At 34.4% G+C, this 15,587-nt stretch overlaps 1 protein-coding gene and 1 non-coding gene across 2 annotated transcripts; both read left to right on the top strand.

Annotated features, from left to right (window-relative positions):
• Nucleotides 1-47: 47 nt before the first annotated feature.
• LOC120067588 (protein DETOXIFICATION 34) lies at nt 48-6,541 on the top strand. The gene is made up of 7 exons (XM_039019134.1): nt 48-460; nt 1,407-2,032; nt 2,880-2,936; nt 3,002-3,240; nt 3,845-3,963; nt 5,333-5,419; nt 6,470-6,541. Exons 1-7 carry the CDS (start codon nt 158-160, stop codon nt 6,539-6,541), a joined length of 1,503 nt encoding a protein of 500 aa, XP_038875062.1. The 5' UTR covers nt 48-157.
• Nucleotides 6,542-14,955: 8,414 nt separating this feature from the next.
• Nucleotides 14,956-15,062, top strand: LOC120068639. Its single transcript, XR_005479276.1, has one exon. It is a non-coding gene; the product is annotated as a small nucleolar RNA R71 (small nucleolar RNA).
• The last annotated feature ends 525 nt before the right edge of the window (nt 15,063-15,587 follow it).

Below are 15,587 nucleotides of genomic sequence, written 5' to 3'. Positions count from 1 at the left end.
TAAAACAAACAAACACCAACCCAAAAAAAAAAAAACACAACAAACAACAACGCCTCACATTTCAACAAGAACAGAATACAATAACAAAAAACGAACCCGACAAGTAAACATAGGGACCAAAGAAGAAAATGAGTCTCGAAAAGAGACAACGACGGGCATGGCAGGATTCGATGACATTGGGATCATGGAGACCGCGGTGCTCCACCATGCACCGGCGGGACTGATTGTATCGATCGATGAGGATTATCCGCCGGTGAAGACATATGAGGATGCGAAATATGTTTGTTTGGTCGAGTCTACAAAGCTTTGGGGAATTGCTGGTCCTATTGCCTTCAATATTTTGTGCAATTATGGAATGAATTCATTCACAAGCATCTTTGTTGGTCATATTGGCGATTTGGAGCTCTCAGCCATTGCCATTTCCTTGAACGTTATTGCCAATTTCTCTTTTGGCTTCTTGGTTAGTAACTCTTTTCTTTTCGTTAGTTGCATCTAAATTTTTCTTTTTCACTATCCATTTAGTGAATTCAAAGGAGGTATATTTCTAGTTTTTCTTTTTCTTTGCACGAGGATTATTAAAAAAAAAAAAGGTTCTAAAGTCTTAATTTTATATGTTTTGAGCAAATTTTTATTCTAACTATTTCATAAATTTTACATAAAAATGAGCAAAGTTTTATTCCAACTATTTATATCATCTTATGATTTAAAAATTTTATTAGGGGTAAATTTAGGGTAACAAACTAAAGTTCAGGTTAAATTATGATTTTGGTATTATGATTTAGATTTAATTTCGATTAATTAGTACTTTTTTAAGTTTCAATTTTGTTTTTAGTTTAGTTAAACATTAGAAATCATCTCTACTATTATTCAATTGATAATTTCTTCATAGTATGAGAATGAAAATACATAGGTAGATTGTTTAAGTGTATAAAGTAAAATTTAGAAGCAAATTAATGAGATTTAACCAAACTATAGAGACCCAATTTTAAACTAAGCTCAAATCATAGGGACCAATTTGAAATTCGATCCAAAATACAAGGATTAAATTGAAACTGTAATCTCTGGAATGATAAAGGATGAAACAACATGAACGATTTGAATAAAATAAATATAAAAAAGAATTACTTTGATTAGAAAAGGGACGGTCATACTATGTCAGCATCTTGTAGTTTCTACATTTTCATTGAAGTAAATATTTTGAGTCTTTAAACTTTCAAATCAACAATTTAATCATGAATTAGATGGTTGTGGTGAAATATATTTAGACTAAAGGATAAATAAGAATGAATGTCTTACCCGTGTAAGAATTTTTATGATAGGAATTAAATCGTTATATATTTTAAACCATTATAACCATTGGACGTGACTATAAATTGTTGGCAATTGTTTCTTTCATTTGTACGTAGCTTGGGATGGGAAGTGCCCTCGAGACGCTATGTGGGCAGGCATTTGGCGCGGGCCAAATGAACATGCTAGGAATCTACATGCAACGCTCGTGGATAATCCTTTTCGGTACATGCATCGTTCTACTCCCACTCTACATTTGTGCTTCTCCGATCCTCAAGCTCCTCGGCCAAGAGCCTAAAATCGCGGACATGGCCGGGAAATTCTCCATCCAAATAATTCCCCAAATGTTCTCTTTAGCCATCAATTTTCCAACTCAGAAGTTCTTGCAGGCCCAGAGCCGAGTCGGGGTTCTGGCTTGGATAGGCTTCGGGGGTCTACTTTTCCATGTCGGACTTTTGGTTTTGTTCATCAAAGTGTTCGACTGGGGCACGGCCGGGGCGGCTGCCGCGTACGACGTGTCGGCTTGGGGAATCTCCTTGGCTCAGGTGGCTTATATTGTTGGGTGGTGTAAGGAGTGCTGGAAAGGCCTCTCATCGATGGCTTTTAAGGACTTGTGGGACTTTGTAAAGCTTTCAATTGCTTCTGCAATTATGCTTTGCTTGGAGATTTGGTATTTTATGACCATTATTGTTCTTACTGGCCACCTTGATGATCCCATTATTGCTATTGGTTCACTATCTATATGGTAATTTTCACACCTCCCTTGATATCGAGGAGTTTGGGACGCTGAATTAGTTAGTATAGTTAATGATTATTATAGTTTATAGGTTATAATATTTCGTAGGTTATAACTGTCTGTATTTAGGATACAGACTGTTTTACTAAGAAATAGTAAACACTATAACAAAAAGAGAAATACATGATGAGTAAGAAATAGTAGATATTGTAACGAATAGTAAACACCGTAGTACAAAATAATTTGAAATAATAATACTGTAGTTAATTGTAAGTATGATATTTAGAAACACCAACTATTATAATTGGTGTCCGAATATGAGGTGGGCTATAAGGACCCACTCCACTGACTTTAAGTTGGGGGTCTAAATATCTACAAAATTACTATATTGTCCTTAAATTTTTGAAAAATAATAAATTTGGCCATTGTTATACCGTAATATGCCTATATTAGCACATTAATATACATATTTAAACCAATGTTTATTTGATAAAAGCAAAATAAAAGTGAGTATCAAAATAGTGTTTTCTATTTTTAATTTTGAGGTTTAAATAAACATTTTTTTTTTCTACTTTTTCTTTTCAGCTTATTATTTAGGAGTGAGAATGTATGTATTCAATTAAGAACTAGAAATGTATTTGATAATCAATGATTTTCGAAAACACATTTAGAGTTTGCTCAAATTTTAAATTAATAGATAATATAACATTTTTGTTTCATATTTCATAAAAGAAGAAAACTAGAAATAGAGAATAGATACCAAATGCAAATATTTTTCAAAAATAAAAACATGAAACAAGAAAGAAAAACGTTGCTAACCAAACCTTAACTTTATATTCTTTTCATCTTATTTCAGCATGAATCTAAATGGATGGGAAGGCATGTTGTTTATAGGGATTAATGCAGCCATAAGGTTAGAACTTTAATTAAAATCCCTAGCTACATTCTCTCTTTTCTTTTAACTCTGTTTCTGTTCAGTGTTCGAGTATCGAACGAACTTGGATCGGGGCATCCGAGGGCTGCAAAGTACTCCGTCATTGTGACGATCGTCGAGTCGCTTTGCATTGGGCTTCTTTTTGCAACGCTCGTCTTCGCAACAAAAGACTATTTTGCAATCATATTTACGGACAGTAAAGAGATGCAAGAGGCAGTTTCTCGTTTGGCTTTCCTTTTATGTATAACAATGGTGCTCAACAGTGTTCAACCGGTGATATCAGGTATGTATGTGAAAATTTTGGGAGGAAAATAGAAAGAAATTTGAAAAAAATAAATAAATACTAAGTCTAGTTTTTATTTGAATTCAACTCAAAATGTTTTACACTTTTATTCTAGAGTTTTGAATTTAATTTCCATTTTGTCCTATATTTCAAAATTTTACAGTTTTCATTTAGTGATTTCAAAATCCACACTTTTTTTACCATTGATTTCCATCGAATACTCACTTTCGGTCCTTGGTGTTAATGCCTACTAATCAATTGAAAATAACTAAATTAAATATATTTATATTAGTTTTCACTAATATTTTTTCACTATTATAATTATTTTAAATTAATTAACTAACAGCAATGATCAAAAGTGTGCATCAGTAAAATTTCGAGGATAAAAGTAATATTATAAATTAGGAAATGAAAGTTAAACTCAAAATTTAATGATAAAAATATAATATTTTGAAACCTTAATACTATGTGAAAATTAGATTCAGGGTAACAATGTAACATCCTAAAATTAGGGGCTAAAATGAAAACTATATTAAAACTAAGGTCCAAAAGGAAATTTTTTCCAAAGAAAAAATTGTTCTAATTATATGGTAAAATTTTTCAGGTGTGGCTGTTGGAGGAGGTTGGCAAGCATTGGTGGCTTACATTAACTTGTTTTGTTATTATATTGTTGGCCTTCCTTTTGGGTTCCTCCTTGGCTACAAAACAAGTTTAAGAGTGGAGGTAAACCCACCCATTTTTTTTTTTTTTTTTTAAATATTTCATTGATTAAATTTACTTTTTTTAATGACATTTTAATGTGAAAAATCCTTATAAATAGAAAAAATCTAAAAATATTTATAATTTATAGCAAAAAGTTCCAAAAATGCTTTGTACTTTTGGAACTTTATGGAGAAATTATCAGAAATTGCACATTTAAGTTTTTACCTAATAAAACTAGCATCTTTCTTGAAAACTCGTAAAAATAGTTTTTCTCGATCCATCTCGGACGAGATCGACCATGTGATTTTACAAACTTATCGATTGTTTGAGACTTTTTCGATACATCTAGCTAGATTATACACCGAGATTATATGCATCTCGGTGCTAATCTCGGGCAAAATAACATGAGATTCTATATATTTAAGCTTTTTTGATGAAATCCCGGGCATAATTAACACCAAAATTCATATTTTGAGTTTTTTTGGTGAAATCTCGGATAGGATTAACATCGAGATGCATATAATTTTTCATAAATCGTACCCAATTTTTCAAAAAATTTGATCTTTTCCAAAATTTAAAAATGTTCAATCAATTTGGAAAATCTAATTTGATTTGGAATTTTGGAAATTCATACAATTATGAAAACATAAATTATACTAAAGATTTAAAAAATTACGTAAAAATTTGATATAATATTTAATAAACATAACCGAAATTGGAGAAAATTATAGTATAAGATTTGGGAAGATTAAAAAAAAAAAAGAAAAGTAAATATAGGTGTGTAATCACTAAGAACACCCAAAACAATCTATAATTGAAAAAAATCGATTTTTTAACTAATTCTCGATGGTCGATCTCGTGACTGAGAAAAACTATTTTTACGAGTTTTCAAAAAGTATATTAATTTTGTAAGGTGAAAACCTAAACGTGGTATTTTTTATAAAAGTGTAAATATTTTTAGATATTTTTTTTATATTTAAAAAATCCTTTTAATGTGTTAGGAGCAAGTTTGTTTACGAGTTAGGCCATTTATAACCTAAGATTAATAAGGCGAGTCTGTCCTGTAAATGAGTTTACATAACTAAATCTACGAGTTTGTTAATCCCTGAGCTACATATATGCTTGCGTTATTATTTAAATCTAGGCCGATAAAATTTACATTTGAGTCGAAACGCAGATTATACTAGTTCATTTTTTCTCTTAATTCTCGAATATTTCTAAAATCATGAAATGAAAATTCTTTTGAATCGTGAATTTTTTGTTCAAATATTATTCTCTGGTCTCTTGAGATGGATATTTGAAAATATAAATTATTTTTTTAAAGAAGTTATTTGAATATTTCTCCCACTTTTATGTGATAATATGATAATATTGGAGTTTTTTTTTTCAGGGCATATGGATTGGTATGATATGTGGGACATCCTTGCAAACAATGATTCTTCTGTTTATTGTTTATAAAACCAATTGGAACAAGGAGGTGAGTTTGCCTTTATATTATTTTGGGGTAATTACTAAACTAACATTTTCAAATTATGTTCTTGTAATTGAAGCATTACGAATGAGGATATCTAAATAAAACATTAAAATAACTTATTTAGAAATATTTTTCCAAAATATCTTGTTAAGTAACAACATAATTTTTTTTTGGGTTAAATTACCAATTTAGTTTTTAAAATTTCTGATTTGTATCAAATAGGTTTATTGAACTTTAAAAAGTGTATGATAAGTTCTTGAACTTTCAATTAATTTTATGTCTAATATACCTATACAATTTAAAAACTATATGATAAGTCCTTAAACTTTTGACTTTTTGTCTAATAAGTCTCTAATTTTTCAAATTTTGTGTCTAATAAATTATTGGCCTATTTGATATTATAAAAAAAAACAATATCCTCATTTTATGTCTAATAAGTTTTTAAAATTATAAATGGTTAAATATGTCAGGAATGTATTTGACATAAAGTTAAAAATTTAGGGACTTATTTAATATGTTTAATTTAAAATTTAAGGTCCTATTAAACACGAAATAGAAAGTTGAATGACTCGTTTGAGCAAACAGTTCTATAAAGACTTATTGACACATACATGAAAGTTTAGAAGATAAATCTTGTAATTTCACTTTTTTTTTTTTTTATATACAACAACATGTGAGCAGAGATTAAAATCTATAACCTTTTATAAGTCAATTTATATCAAGTTAATTATAATAACATTTTTAAAAAATGAAAAAAAATTCCAAAATAGTTTTTGGTTTTTTTTTTTTTTTTTTTAAATAAAAACTAACCCATCAAAATTGTTATCAAATAATTGTATTGACAACCAAAAAGAATACCTAAAACATAACAAGATAATTTATAAAATAGAAAAAAACATAACAAGTAATTTGCCAGTTAACCTCCTGTTATAGTTCAATCAACTCAAAGTTAAAATATGAGATTTATTATTGAAAATAAAAGCTCACTACTTTTCCTTTTCTAGAAAAAGAAAAAAAAGATAATTTTAATGATAAAAATATATTTATTTTCAGGTGGAGCAAACATCAGAAAGAATGAAAAGGTGGATGGGGAAGGATAATTCAATGTCCTCGAATCCAACATGAAGATTGGCTAACCCTTTGGAAGAGCCATTCAATTTTTTTTTTTCTTTTTGGTACATTAAAACTGTAAATTTGCATATAGCTCCACAGTTGCATTTTTTTAATAGGGTTAGATTGTTTCATACTTAAACCAAAAAAAAAAAAAAAAAAAAAAAAAAAAAAAAAGAAAAAAAAAAAGAAATCAAGCTTTTGCTCACTGTTACCCATTTCATTATTCAATTTTTAACAATTTGCTATTGGAGATTTAATTTGAATGAAATTTTAGGTAGATGTGGACTCAAAGTTTGGTGGTTCGAATCCGTTCATACTATTTTTTTTTAAACATGGGAAATATGCAACTCGAAATGATGTGTATATAAAATATCAAATGGCATATTTAAATTTCATCATTTTAGTTTTAATGGTAATTAAGAATTACTTTATACTCTTAATTAGAAAGGATTACAAAATAGTCTATTTAAAGACGGTAGACTTTATAGTATACAAGTATCAATGATAATATAAAATCATAACATAATAAAACTTATAATAAAACGAATAACGACCAAGCACGAGGTCTCTATGAAAGTACGAAAACATGTTGCTAGTACATTTTAGGCTTTATTTTAGGTCTATTTGTTTTAAAGTTTAAAATGGGCTGCCATTTATAAAATTTTTTAATCCTTACCTACGCATAAACTTTGCATTTTATACTTTGTTTTCCCTCAAGATAATCAAACAATTTCTCCTCTTTCAATGGAAGTAGATAACACATCGTTAATGAACCATGTAAATTTGTGTGTGTCATTTTATTCTTGTTTGATTTTTTACTTGTCAATTAGTTTTGTTATTACACGTATAGTACTGAGTTTCTTTTCAATGGAACTAAATGTTCCCTTTGCAACCAACCTTGTTAGCACAGTAGACCCAATAGTATCAACATAATTATGGTATGTTTAGGAATGATTATTAAATAGTTAAAATCACTTTTGAGGAATATTCTTTTCGATGGAACTAAAATTTATTCACAGTCTATACCCTATTTTTGATGATATCCTTTTGCAGCCAATCTTGACTGTTATCAACACAATTATGATATGTTTGGGAGTGATTAATAAATGGTTAAATCATTTTGATATTTTCAAAATCACTTTGAAATTGTATGTCAAAATTGATTTTAATGATATGAAAATTACATGTAAAAGTATAAAACAAAATATTAAATACTTTTTGAGTGATTAAAAATGTGTTTTAGAGTGATTTTAATCATAACTAAAGTGATTTTAACAATTTCAAAATCACTTCAAAACATATGCGCTTAGGTACGGATTAAATATTTCGAATATGTTCTGCGATTTTAACAATTTCAAATTCACTTCAAAATATATGCGCTTAGCCTAACCAACAACATCAACGGATTAAATATTTCGAATATGTTTTGCAATATCATTAGCAGTAACGATATTTCCACGATTAACAGTATCAAATGCATTAATCACAACAACAAAATGAGGCATAATGCTTGTTTAGGAGTGATTTTGAAATAGTTAAAATTAGTCTGAAATACCCCCAAATCACTCAAAATCAATTCAATATTTAGTTTCACATTTTTAAATGCATTTTTCATACTATTAAAATTTATTTTACATTATTAAAAGTATTTTTCGAGTGCTTTTGAAAGTGAAAAAAATAATTTTAATAATTTCATAATTACTCCGAACATGTTAATAATAGCATAAGCAATCAAGCAGTAGATGAGTTCAAATGAACATAAGCAAAGGTTGGAACTAGAAGAAAATGATAATAGGTCAATGGTAATGGGTATAAGATGGAGAAGACTTAAAAAAAGAGGAAGATAGAAGAAAAAGGAAAAATAGTTTCATAAAATACGACACATAACGAGATATATGAAATTACCATTGCTCATGTAATGACACGAATAATCTTTGTAATTTAACAAATAACGAAGAAATACACAATGTGAAGTTTTTTGCTTGCAACTTATGAGTATGGTTGGGCTTTAACAAGGGATTGCAGGCGCAACCAAAAAAATTTAAACGAGGGTGAAAGATGGATTATCTGACACACCATATACTAAGCTGTCAAATTCCTAAATTTTGAAGCATATGACATGTAGATGGACTATGTTGAGTGGGTGAGGAGTATCGTGGTCGTACTTCTCCAACCATGCGGCACCATGATTTACCCGTGATCATGATCAGCCTTAAGAGATGCTCAAGTCCCAATTCACTTTTTGCTCGACTCTTTAATATTTCGTCGGACCTTAGGCGAGGTTCTTTCATCCTCGTTGTACCTCTTTTTTTATCATCGCAATCTTGCATTGTTTTATAACTTTGCACTGTAATAACGTGCATTTCTGCCCGTTATCACACCCCCAAATTTAAACAACGTTTGTCCTCAAGCATAAGCTAAAGATTTTCTTTAGAAAGTCGACCGCCTTCTCTTTCCTATTCCTCAAGGATGCCTTATTCAAATCCTATACACCAAAATTTCCTTAATTCTTATCCAGGTCTCTTCATAAATATTTATAAAATTTAGGGACCACAAGTTTAACCTTCAAAAAGACTTTACTAGATTCCAGGGCATCGCATGATTTATTTCATAAAAAAAAACTTTTTCACTGGGGTATTTTCAAATGATTTTTTTTATCCTTGCGTATTTTAGACATTTTTTTTCTATGACCTTGCGTTGATCCAAGTGCCTAGCCTTCATTTTAGCTTGCCCCCATGTGTGTCATGCGGACATCAACTACGAGCAAGGCGCTCTTTCTCAGTCTAAACTCATGCCCATTTGGCAGCGGAGTTGCGATCATTTCTTTATGCGTTGATCACGATTCCTACCTTCGTTTTGGCTTGCCCCACGTGTGTCATACGGACATCCAACTACGAGTAGGATCTGATCGCAACGTTATGAATATTTTTTTAAAGCTAAAAATAGTAAGGTCGAAAATGAATACTGCACCCTCAAATTTAAAATGCAGCAATGTCCTCATTGCTAAAAGGTTGAAAGAAGTCATGCGATGCTCTAAAGAAATTTCGTAAAAAGTCAGTTTGAAAGAAAGCTAGCAGACCACTAACTTCTAGAAATATTCCATGAGGTGACTATCCTAAAATTAAGTTGACTCTAGCATATATGAAAAAAATAGAGGCATGCGTTTCATCATTGAAATCATAATTGGCAAAGAGAAATCATGCAGTGACTTACTAAATTAATCACTGTTAAATGATTGCGCCGACTAAAGACGATGTGGTGATAAAATGATCAAGGTTAAAATGCAATGCAATAGTGAAAAATTTGGAATAAAGTCAAGGAAAGATACAACCCCCAAATTTGCACTGTCGCCCGCATTATTTGTGAACGCAGCCTTCTTTGCGGCGAATTGTTCTCTTTTGATTGTGGTGACGGAATAAAGTAATTGGGTCATTCGTGTAGCGCCTCCGCAATCATTCATCTCGATCATTGCAAAGAAAACATTGAGAGGGTCAATTAATGAAAAAACAAAGTTAACAAAAATTTTCTTTTCTCTATTTTTTTTGTTTTTCGATATAAAAATGCAAAGATAACGATAATCAAAATAACATAAGAGTAGTGAGAGTTCATGAAACATTGATAAGAAAAGAATATTCCAAAAGACTTGTGCCCCAGATGATTTTCTGTCGCATGCCAGCGTAGGGGCCATTCGATCTTCCTTCATTCCAGATTTCTCAGGTCTACAGAGGTATTTTCCCGATGAAAATCACCCCCGCAATATGCCTTGACTCTTTGCCCGTTAACCTTGAATGTACAGGTCCCTTCCTCATTAATCAATTCAACCGCACCATGCGGGAATATTTTTTTTAATTATAAAGGGTCTGGACCAGTATGGCTTTAATTTGCTGGGAAAGAGCCGTAGCCGCGAATTGAAAAGTAAGACCTTTTCTCCGACGTGGAGATTTTTCCCGAATAGCCGGTTGTCATGCCAACGTTTTGCTCGTTCTTTGTAAATTTTGGCATTCTCATAAGCTTGCATTGTCCATTCATCTAGCTCGACCAATTGGAGTTTTCTTGCTTCCCCTACTGCCTTTAAGTCGAAGAAAAGCTTTTTCACCGCCCACAACACTTTGTGCTCCAGCTCAAGTCGTAAGTGACATGTTTTACCAAACACCAACGCATATGGAGACATGCCTATAGGTGTCTTATAGGCGGTTCTGTATGCCCACAGCGCATCATCCAGCTTTGTTGCCCAGTATTTTCGCGAAGGCTTTACCACTTTCTCCAATATCATCTTAATTTCCTGGTTGGACACTTCAGGCTGACCATTCGTCTGTGGAGGGTATGCGGTGGCCACTTTGTGGAGGATATTATATTTGAGCAGCAAGTTGTTGACTATGTAATTGACAAAGTGGGAACCTTCATCACTTATTATGGCACGTGGAATGCCAAAACGAGTGAAAATATTTTTCTTCAGGAATTTGGAGACTACCACCGCATCGCTTGCGGTGCATGCTACCGCTTCTACCCACTTGGAAATGTAGTTGACGACTAACAGAATATACTTGTGACCATTCAATGGTGGGAATGGTCCCATGAAATCAATGCCCCAGATGTCGAACAATTCCAGTTCTAAAATGATGTTCATGGGCATCACATGCTTACATGAAATATTACCCGTGCGTTGGCACCGATCACACTTCATCGTGTAGTCTCTTGCATCCTTGAATAGTGTTGGCCAAGAATATCCACTTTGTAATACTTTTCCTGCTGTGCGCTGGCCTCCAAAGTGCCGACCATATGGTGAATCATGACATTGTGATAATATGCATTGGTGAGCAACATTCGGTACACACAGTCGCAGAATCTGGTCTGACTTCCTCTTATACAGATTTGGCTCATCCTAATAATAAGATCTGCATTTATGTCTAAGCCGCCTCTTTTATTGGTCGGTATAATCTTCAGGAAATTGCTTGCAAACCAAATAATTTACCACGTCTACATACCATGGCAATTCTTCAATCTGAAATAGCTGCTCGTCTGGGAACGTTGCACTCACTTCTGATTGATTGTAGTCAACCTCCAAATTTTGTAATCTGGATAAATGATCAGCAACTTGGTTCTCCATCCTCTTACGATCAATGATTTCCATATCGAATTCTTGGAGGAGGAGAACCCATCTAATCAACCACATCCTTCTTTGTCATCAAATATTTTATTGTCAAGTGGTCAGTGTGGATGAGTACTTTTATTCCCAGCAAATATGCTCTGAATTTCTCCAACGCAAATATCACTGCAAGAAATTCTTTTTCTGTGGTGGTGTAGTTTGTTTGAGCAGGATTCAAGGTTGTACTCGCATATGCGATGGGATGTAGTATTGTTTTTCCCTTCTACGTCAGCACTGCTCCCATCGCATAACCGCTTGCGTCGCACATTAATTCAAAGGGCAGTGTCCAATCTGGTGCGATCAACACAAGCTCGATCATTAATGCGTTCTTCAAAACCATGAATGCGTTGAGGCATTTTTCATCAAAGTCAAACTTTCTATCTGCCTCCAACAATGCACTCAATGGTCGTGTAATCTTTGAGAAGTATTTGACAAAACGTCTATAAAATCTAGCATGTCCCAAGAAGCTCCTCACAGCTTTTACACTCGTTGGAGGTGGGAGCTTTTCAATCGCTTCAAATTTTTCCTTGTCCACCTCCAACCGAGACCTTGTGTCCAAGCACAATGCCCTCCTTCACCATGAAATAACATTTCTCCCAATTAAGCACGAGGTTCGTCTCTTCACACTTTTCAATATCTTCTCCAAGTTGTCAAGATAGACTTCATATGTGTGCCCATACATAGAGAAGTCGTCCATGAATATTTCTACAGATTCTTCGAGATATTCAGAAAAGATGGCCATCATACACCTTTTAAAAATGCTTGACGCATTGCAGAGGCCGAACGGAATGCGTCAAAACGCAAATGTTCCATACGGGCAGGTGAATGTGGTTTTTTCTTGATCTTCAGGAGCGATCATGATCTGGTTATAATTGGCATACCCATTCAAGAAGCAGTAGAAATCATTTCCAGCTAGATGATCTAGCATTTTATCAATAAAAGGTAACGGGAAATGATCCTTCTTTGTTGCCACATTTAGTTTGCGGTAGTCCATGCAAATTCACCATCCGGTAATGGTTCTTTGCGATATTAGCTCGTTATTTGCGTTAGGGACAACCATCATCCCTCCTTTCTTCGGCACGCATTATACAGGACTGACCCACGTGCTGTCTGCTATTGAATAGATGATGCCCGTGTCTAACCACTTGATTATCTCCTTCTTTATGACCTCCTTCATCGCAAGGTTGAGTTTGTGCTGATGTTCGATCGATTCTTTATGATTCTCTTCAAGACAAATCCTATTCATACAGTATCGAGGCTGATTCGTCTAATGTCCGCGAGTGTCCAGCCAATTGCTTTTACATACTTTCTTAGAATGCTCAGCAGTGCATTTTCTTGGTCTTCATTAAGTGCAGAGGAAATGATTACTGGTAGCTTTTCATTCTACCCCAGAAATGCATACTTCAGGTGCTTAGGAAGGGTCTTCAGCTCTATTGTTGATGGTTGTTCTAAGGATGGTTTTGTTGTTTTTCTTTCTTCATTTACTGTCAGATTGTCTTCTTTGGATGCGATCATCTCATCTTCCTTGTTTGTTTTTTCCGTGATCGCATTGCATGCTACAATAGATGCGATCGCATCTTCATCTTCATTTTCATATTTAGGCTTCTCTTCATCATTCAAACTCTGTTCATCATCGGATTCATTAAGGTCTTCTTCATCAAGATATTTCATGACTCGGATAATGTCAAACCTGAGCTTCTGTCCATTCACGTTCAAGGTGATCTCTCCTTTGTGCACATCAATCTGGGCACGACCGGTTGATAAAAATGGTCGCCCCAGGATGATGGGCACATCCTTGTCAGCTTCGTAGTCTAGGATGATGAAGTCTACTGGTAATATAAATTTTTCGATCATAACCAGAACATCTTTCACCTTCGATCATAACCAGAACATCTTTCACCTTCCCCTCTAGGTGCACAAGAGATCTATCCGCTAATTGGAGAGTCACTGTCGTGGGCGCAAGTTGCCCAACATTCAGCTGCTTGAAAATTGACGGGGCATCAAGTTAACGTTGGCCCCAAGATCGCATAGCGCTTGCCCGATGTATAATCCTCCAATGGAGTAAGGTATAGTGAAACTCCAAGGGTCGCACATTTTCGGTGGGATTATAGATTTTGAACTCTGCGTCAAAGCCACCGTGGTGAACTTACTAGTGCCTCTCTTCTTTGTCAACATATCCTTTAGAAACTTCGCATATGCGGGCATCTCCTCAGTTTCTTCAGTGAACGGAATATTAATATACAATTGTTTTAACATAGTCATAAAGTGTTGATACTGTACCTCATCATTTTTCTTCTTTCTGAGTCTCTGTGGGAATGGTGGTAGTTGTATTCTTACGGTCCTTTATTCTTTTGGCTCCAAGGTGGATGCAATCTCTAGGGTCATCGCTTCTTTTTCTTCTGTTTCTTCTCGAGTCACCGCAATCTCTGGTTCTAGCACAATTGGAGCAGTCCGGCTAGGCTCCTTCTTCTCCCCCGCCATTGTCTTTCCACTATGCAATGTCACCATATGACATTGCTCTTTACCTGTTCCCCTTGGATTGCGTAGGAGTTCTGTTGAACTCGGCAGGGCCCCTTGCGGTCTGTTCTTGAGTTCACCCATAATCTGGCCTATTTGTATTTCTAGGTTGCAGATAGACGTCACTTGGTTTTGAAGTACAGTTTCATTCTTTTCAATATATTGCTTAACCAAACTTTCTAAAGAGGAGATTGCGACGCCTACGAATTGCTGGCTTGATTACTCATTTGACTATTGGTTCGCGGGAAAAATCCAGGTGGCCCTTCTTTTTGCGCCACTGATTGAAAATTTTGCTGTTGATTTTTCCATGCAAAGTTGGGGTGGTTTCTCCACCCAGGGTTGTATGTGTTAGAGAACAGATTATTCTTCATAAAATAAATTGACTGTGGGTTTTGCGGGCATTCCTCCATTGTGTGTCCTTCACCGCAAGTAGCACACCTTGCGATCATCTGGTTGATTGCGTTCACTTGCCCACTATATATTGATGGGCTATTGATTGCGATTCCCTGTATCAAGTTCATCATCGTAGTCATTTGACTCTGAAGGGATGCGATGGCACCATTGTTTTCGTCACTGTCCTTGATTCTCAATCTTTGATCGCTTTCTCTCCAGTCTTCATGATTTTTAGAAATGCGATCAAGGATGTTGTTGGCCTCATCATAAGATTTATCTAGTAGACCTCCAACTGTTGCCGTATTGGCAGCAGTCTGCGAAGCAGGGTTTAATCCGTGATAAAAAAATCTCCATCTGTAAGCAGTCTGGTAAGCTGTTATGCGGGCAATCTCTTACCAGCCTCTTAAACCTCGCCCAAGCATCGTTGAGCGATTCATCAATATCCTGTTCGAAACTGGTTATCAACTTCCTTCTTCTGGCATTCTCCATTGGAGGGAAGTATTTCTTCATAAACTTCTCTACTACTTGCTCCCATGAGGTAATCTCCCCCGATTCGAGAGAATACGCCCATTTTCGTGCCTGGTCACACAACGAAAATGGAAACAAAGTTAGTCGAACTTCCTCGGTGGAGATATTAGGGAACACAAAAGTGTTGGAGATCTCTATGAAACTCCAGAGGTGGCGTGCAGATCCTCGCCACGCCTTCCACCAAATTGTCCGACAGTCTGGATCATCTGCAGCATCACCGACTTCATTTCAAATTTCGATCCATCAAGAGCGGGCCTCATGATACCTGGGGAGAAATTTTATAGATTGGGTGATGCATAGTCCCGAATGGGCCTATTACGGTCGTTTGCCAATAGATTCACCATGACATTATTTTCATTTGGTGCTCCATTTCCATGTTGTTCCGCCATGTTATCTTTCTCTTGTTATTGTTATTGGAGGCTATCTCTCAATCTTCGTTGGAACGTTCTTTCAATCTCTATGTAACGACCCAGA

The sequence above is a fragment of the Benincasa hispida genome, chromosome 12, assembly GCF_009727055.1.
Source record: "Benincasa hispida cultivar B227 chromosome 12, ASM972705v1, whole genome shotgun sequence".
In the NCBI taxonomy this organism is placed as follows: domain Eukaryota; kingdom Viridiplantae; phylum Streptophyta; class Magnoliopsida; order Cucurbitales; family Cucurbitaceae; genus Benincasa; species Benincasa hispida.
The sequence above is the reverse complement of the archived record's forward strand: the minus strand, read 5'-3'. Positions and strand labels throughout refer to the sequence as shown.

Excerpts from the sequence above, each read along its gene's own strand:
- LOC120067588 (XM_039019134.1), top strand. The coding sequence starts at position 158 with ATGGCAGGATTCGATGACATTGGGATCATGGAGACCGCGGTGCTCCAC. Across the intron at positions 3,241-3,844 it reads TGTTCAACCGGTGATATCAG|GTGTGGCTGTTGGAGGAGGT; the intron begins GTATGTATGTGA and ends AAAATTTTTCAG. Across the intron at positions 3,964-5,332 it reads AAACAAGTTTAAGAGTGGAG|GGCATATGGATTGGTATGAT; the intron begins GTAAACCCACCC and ends TTTTTTTTTCAG.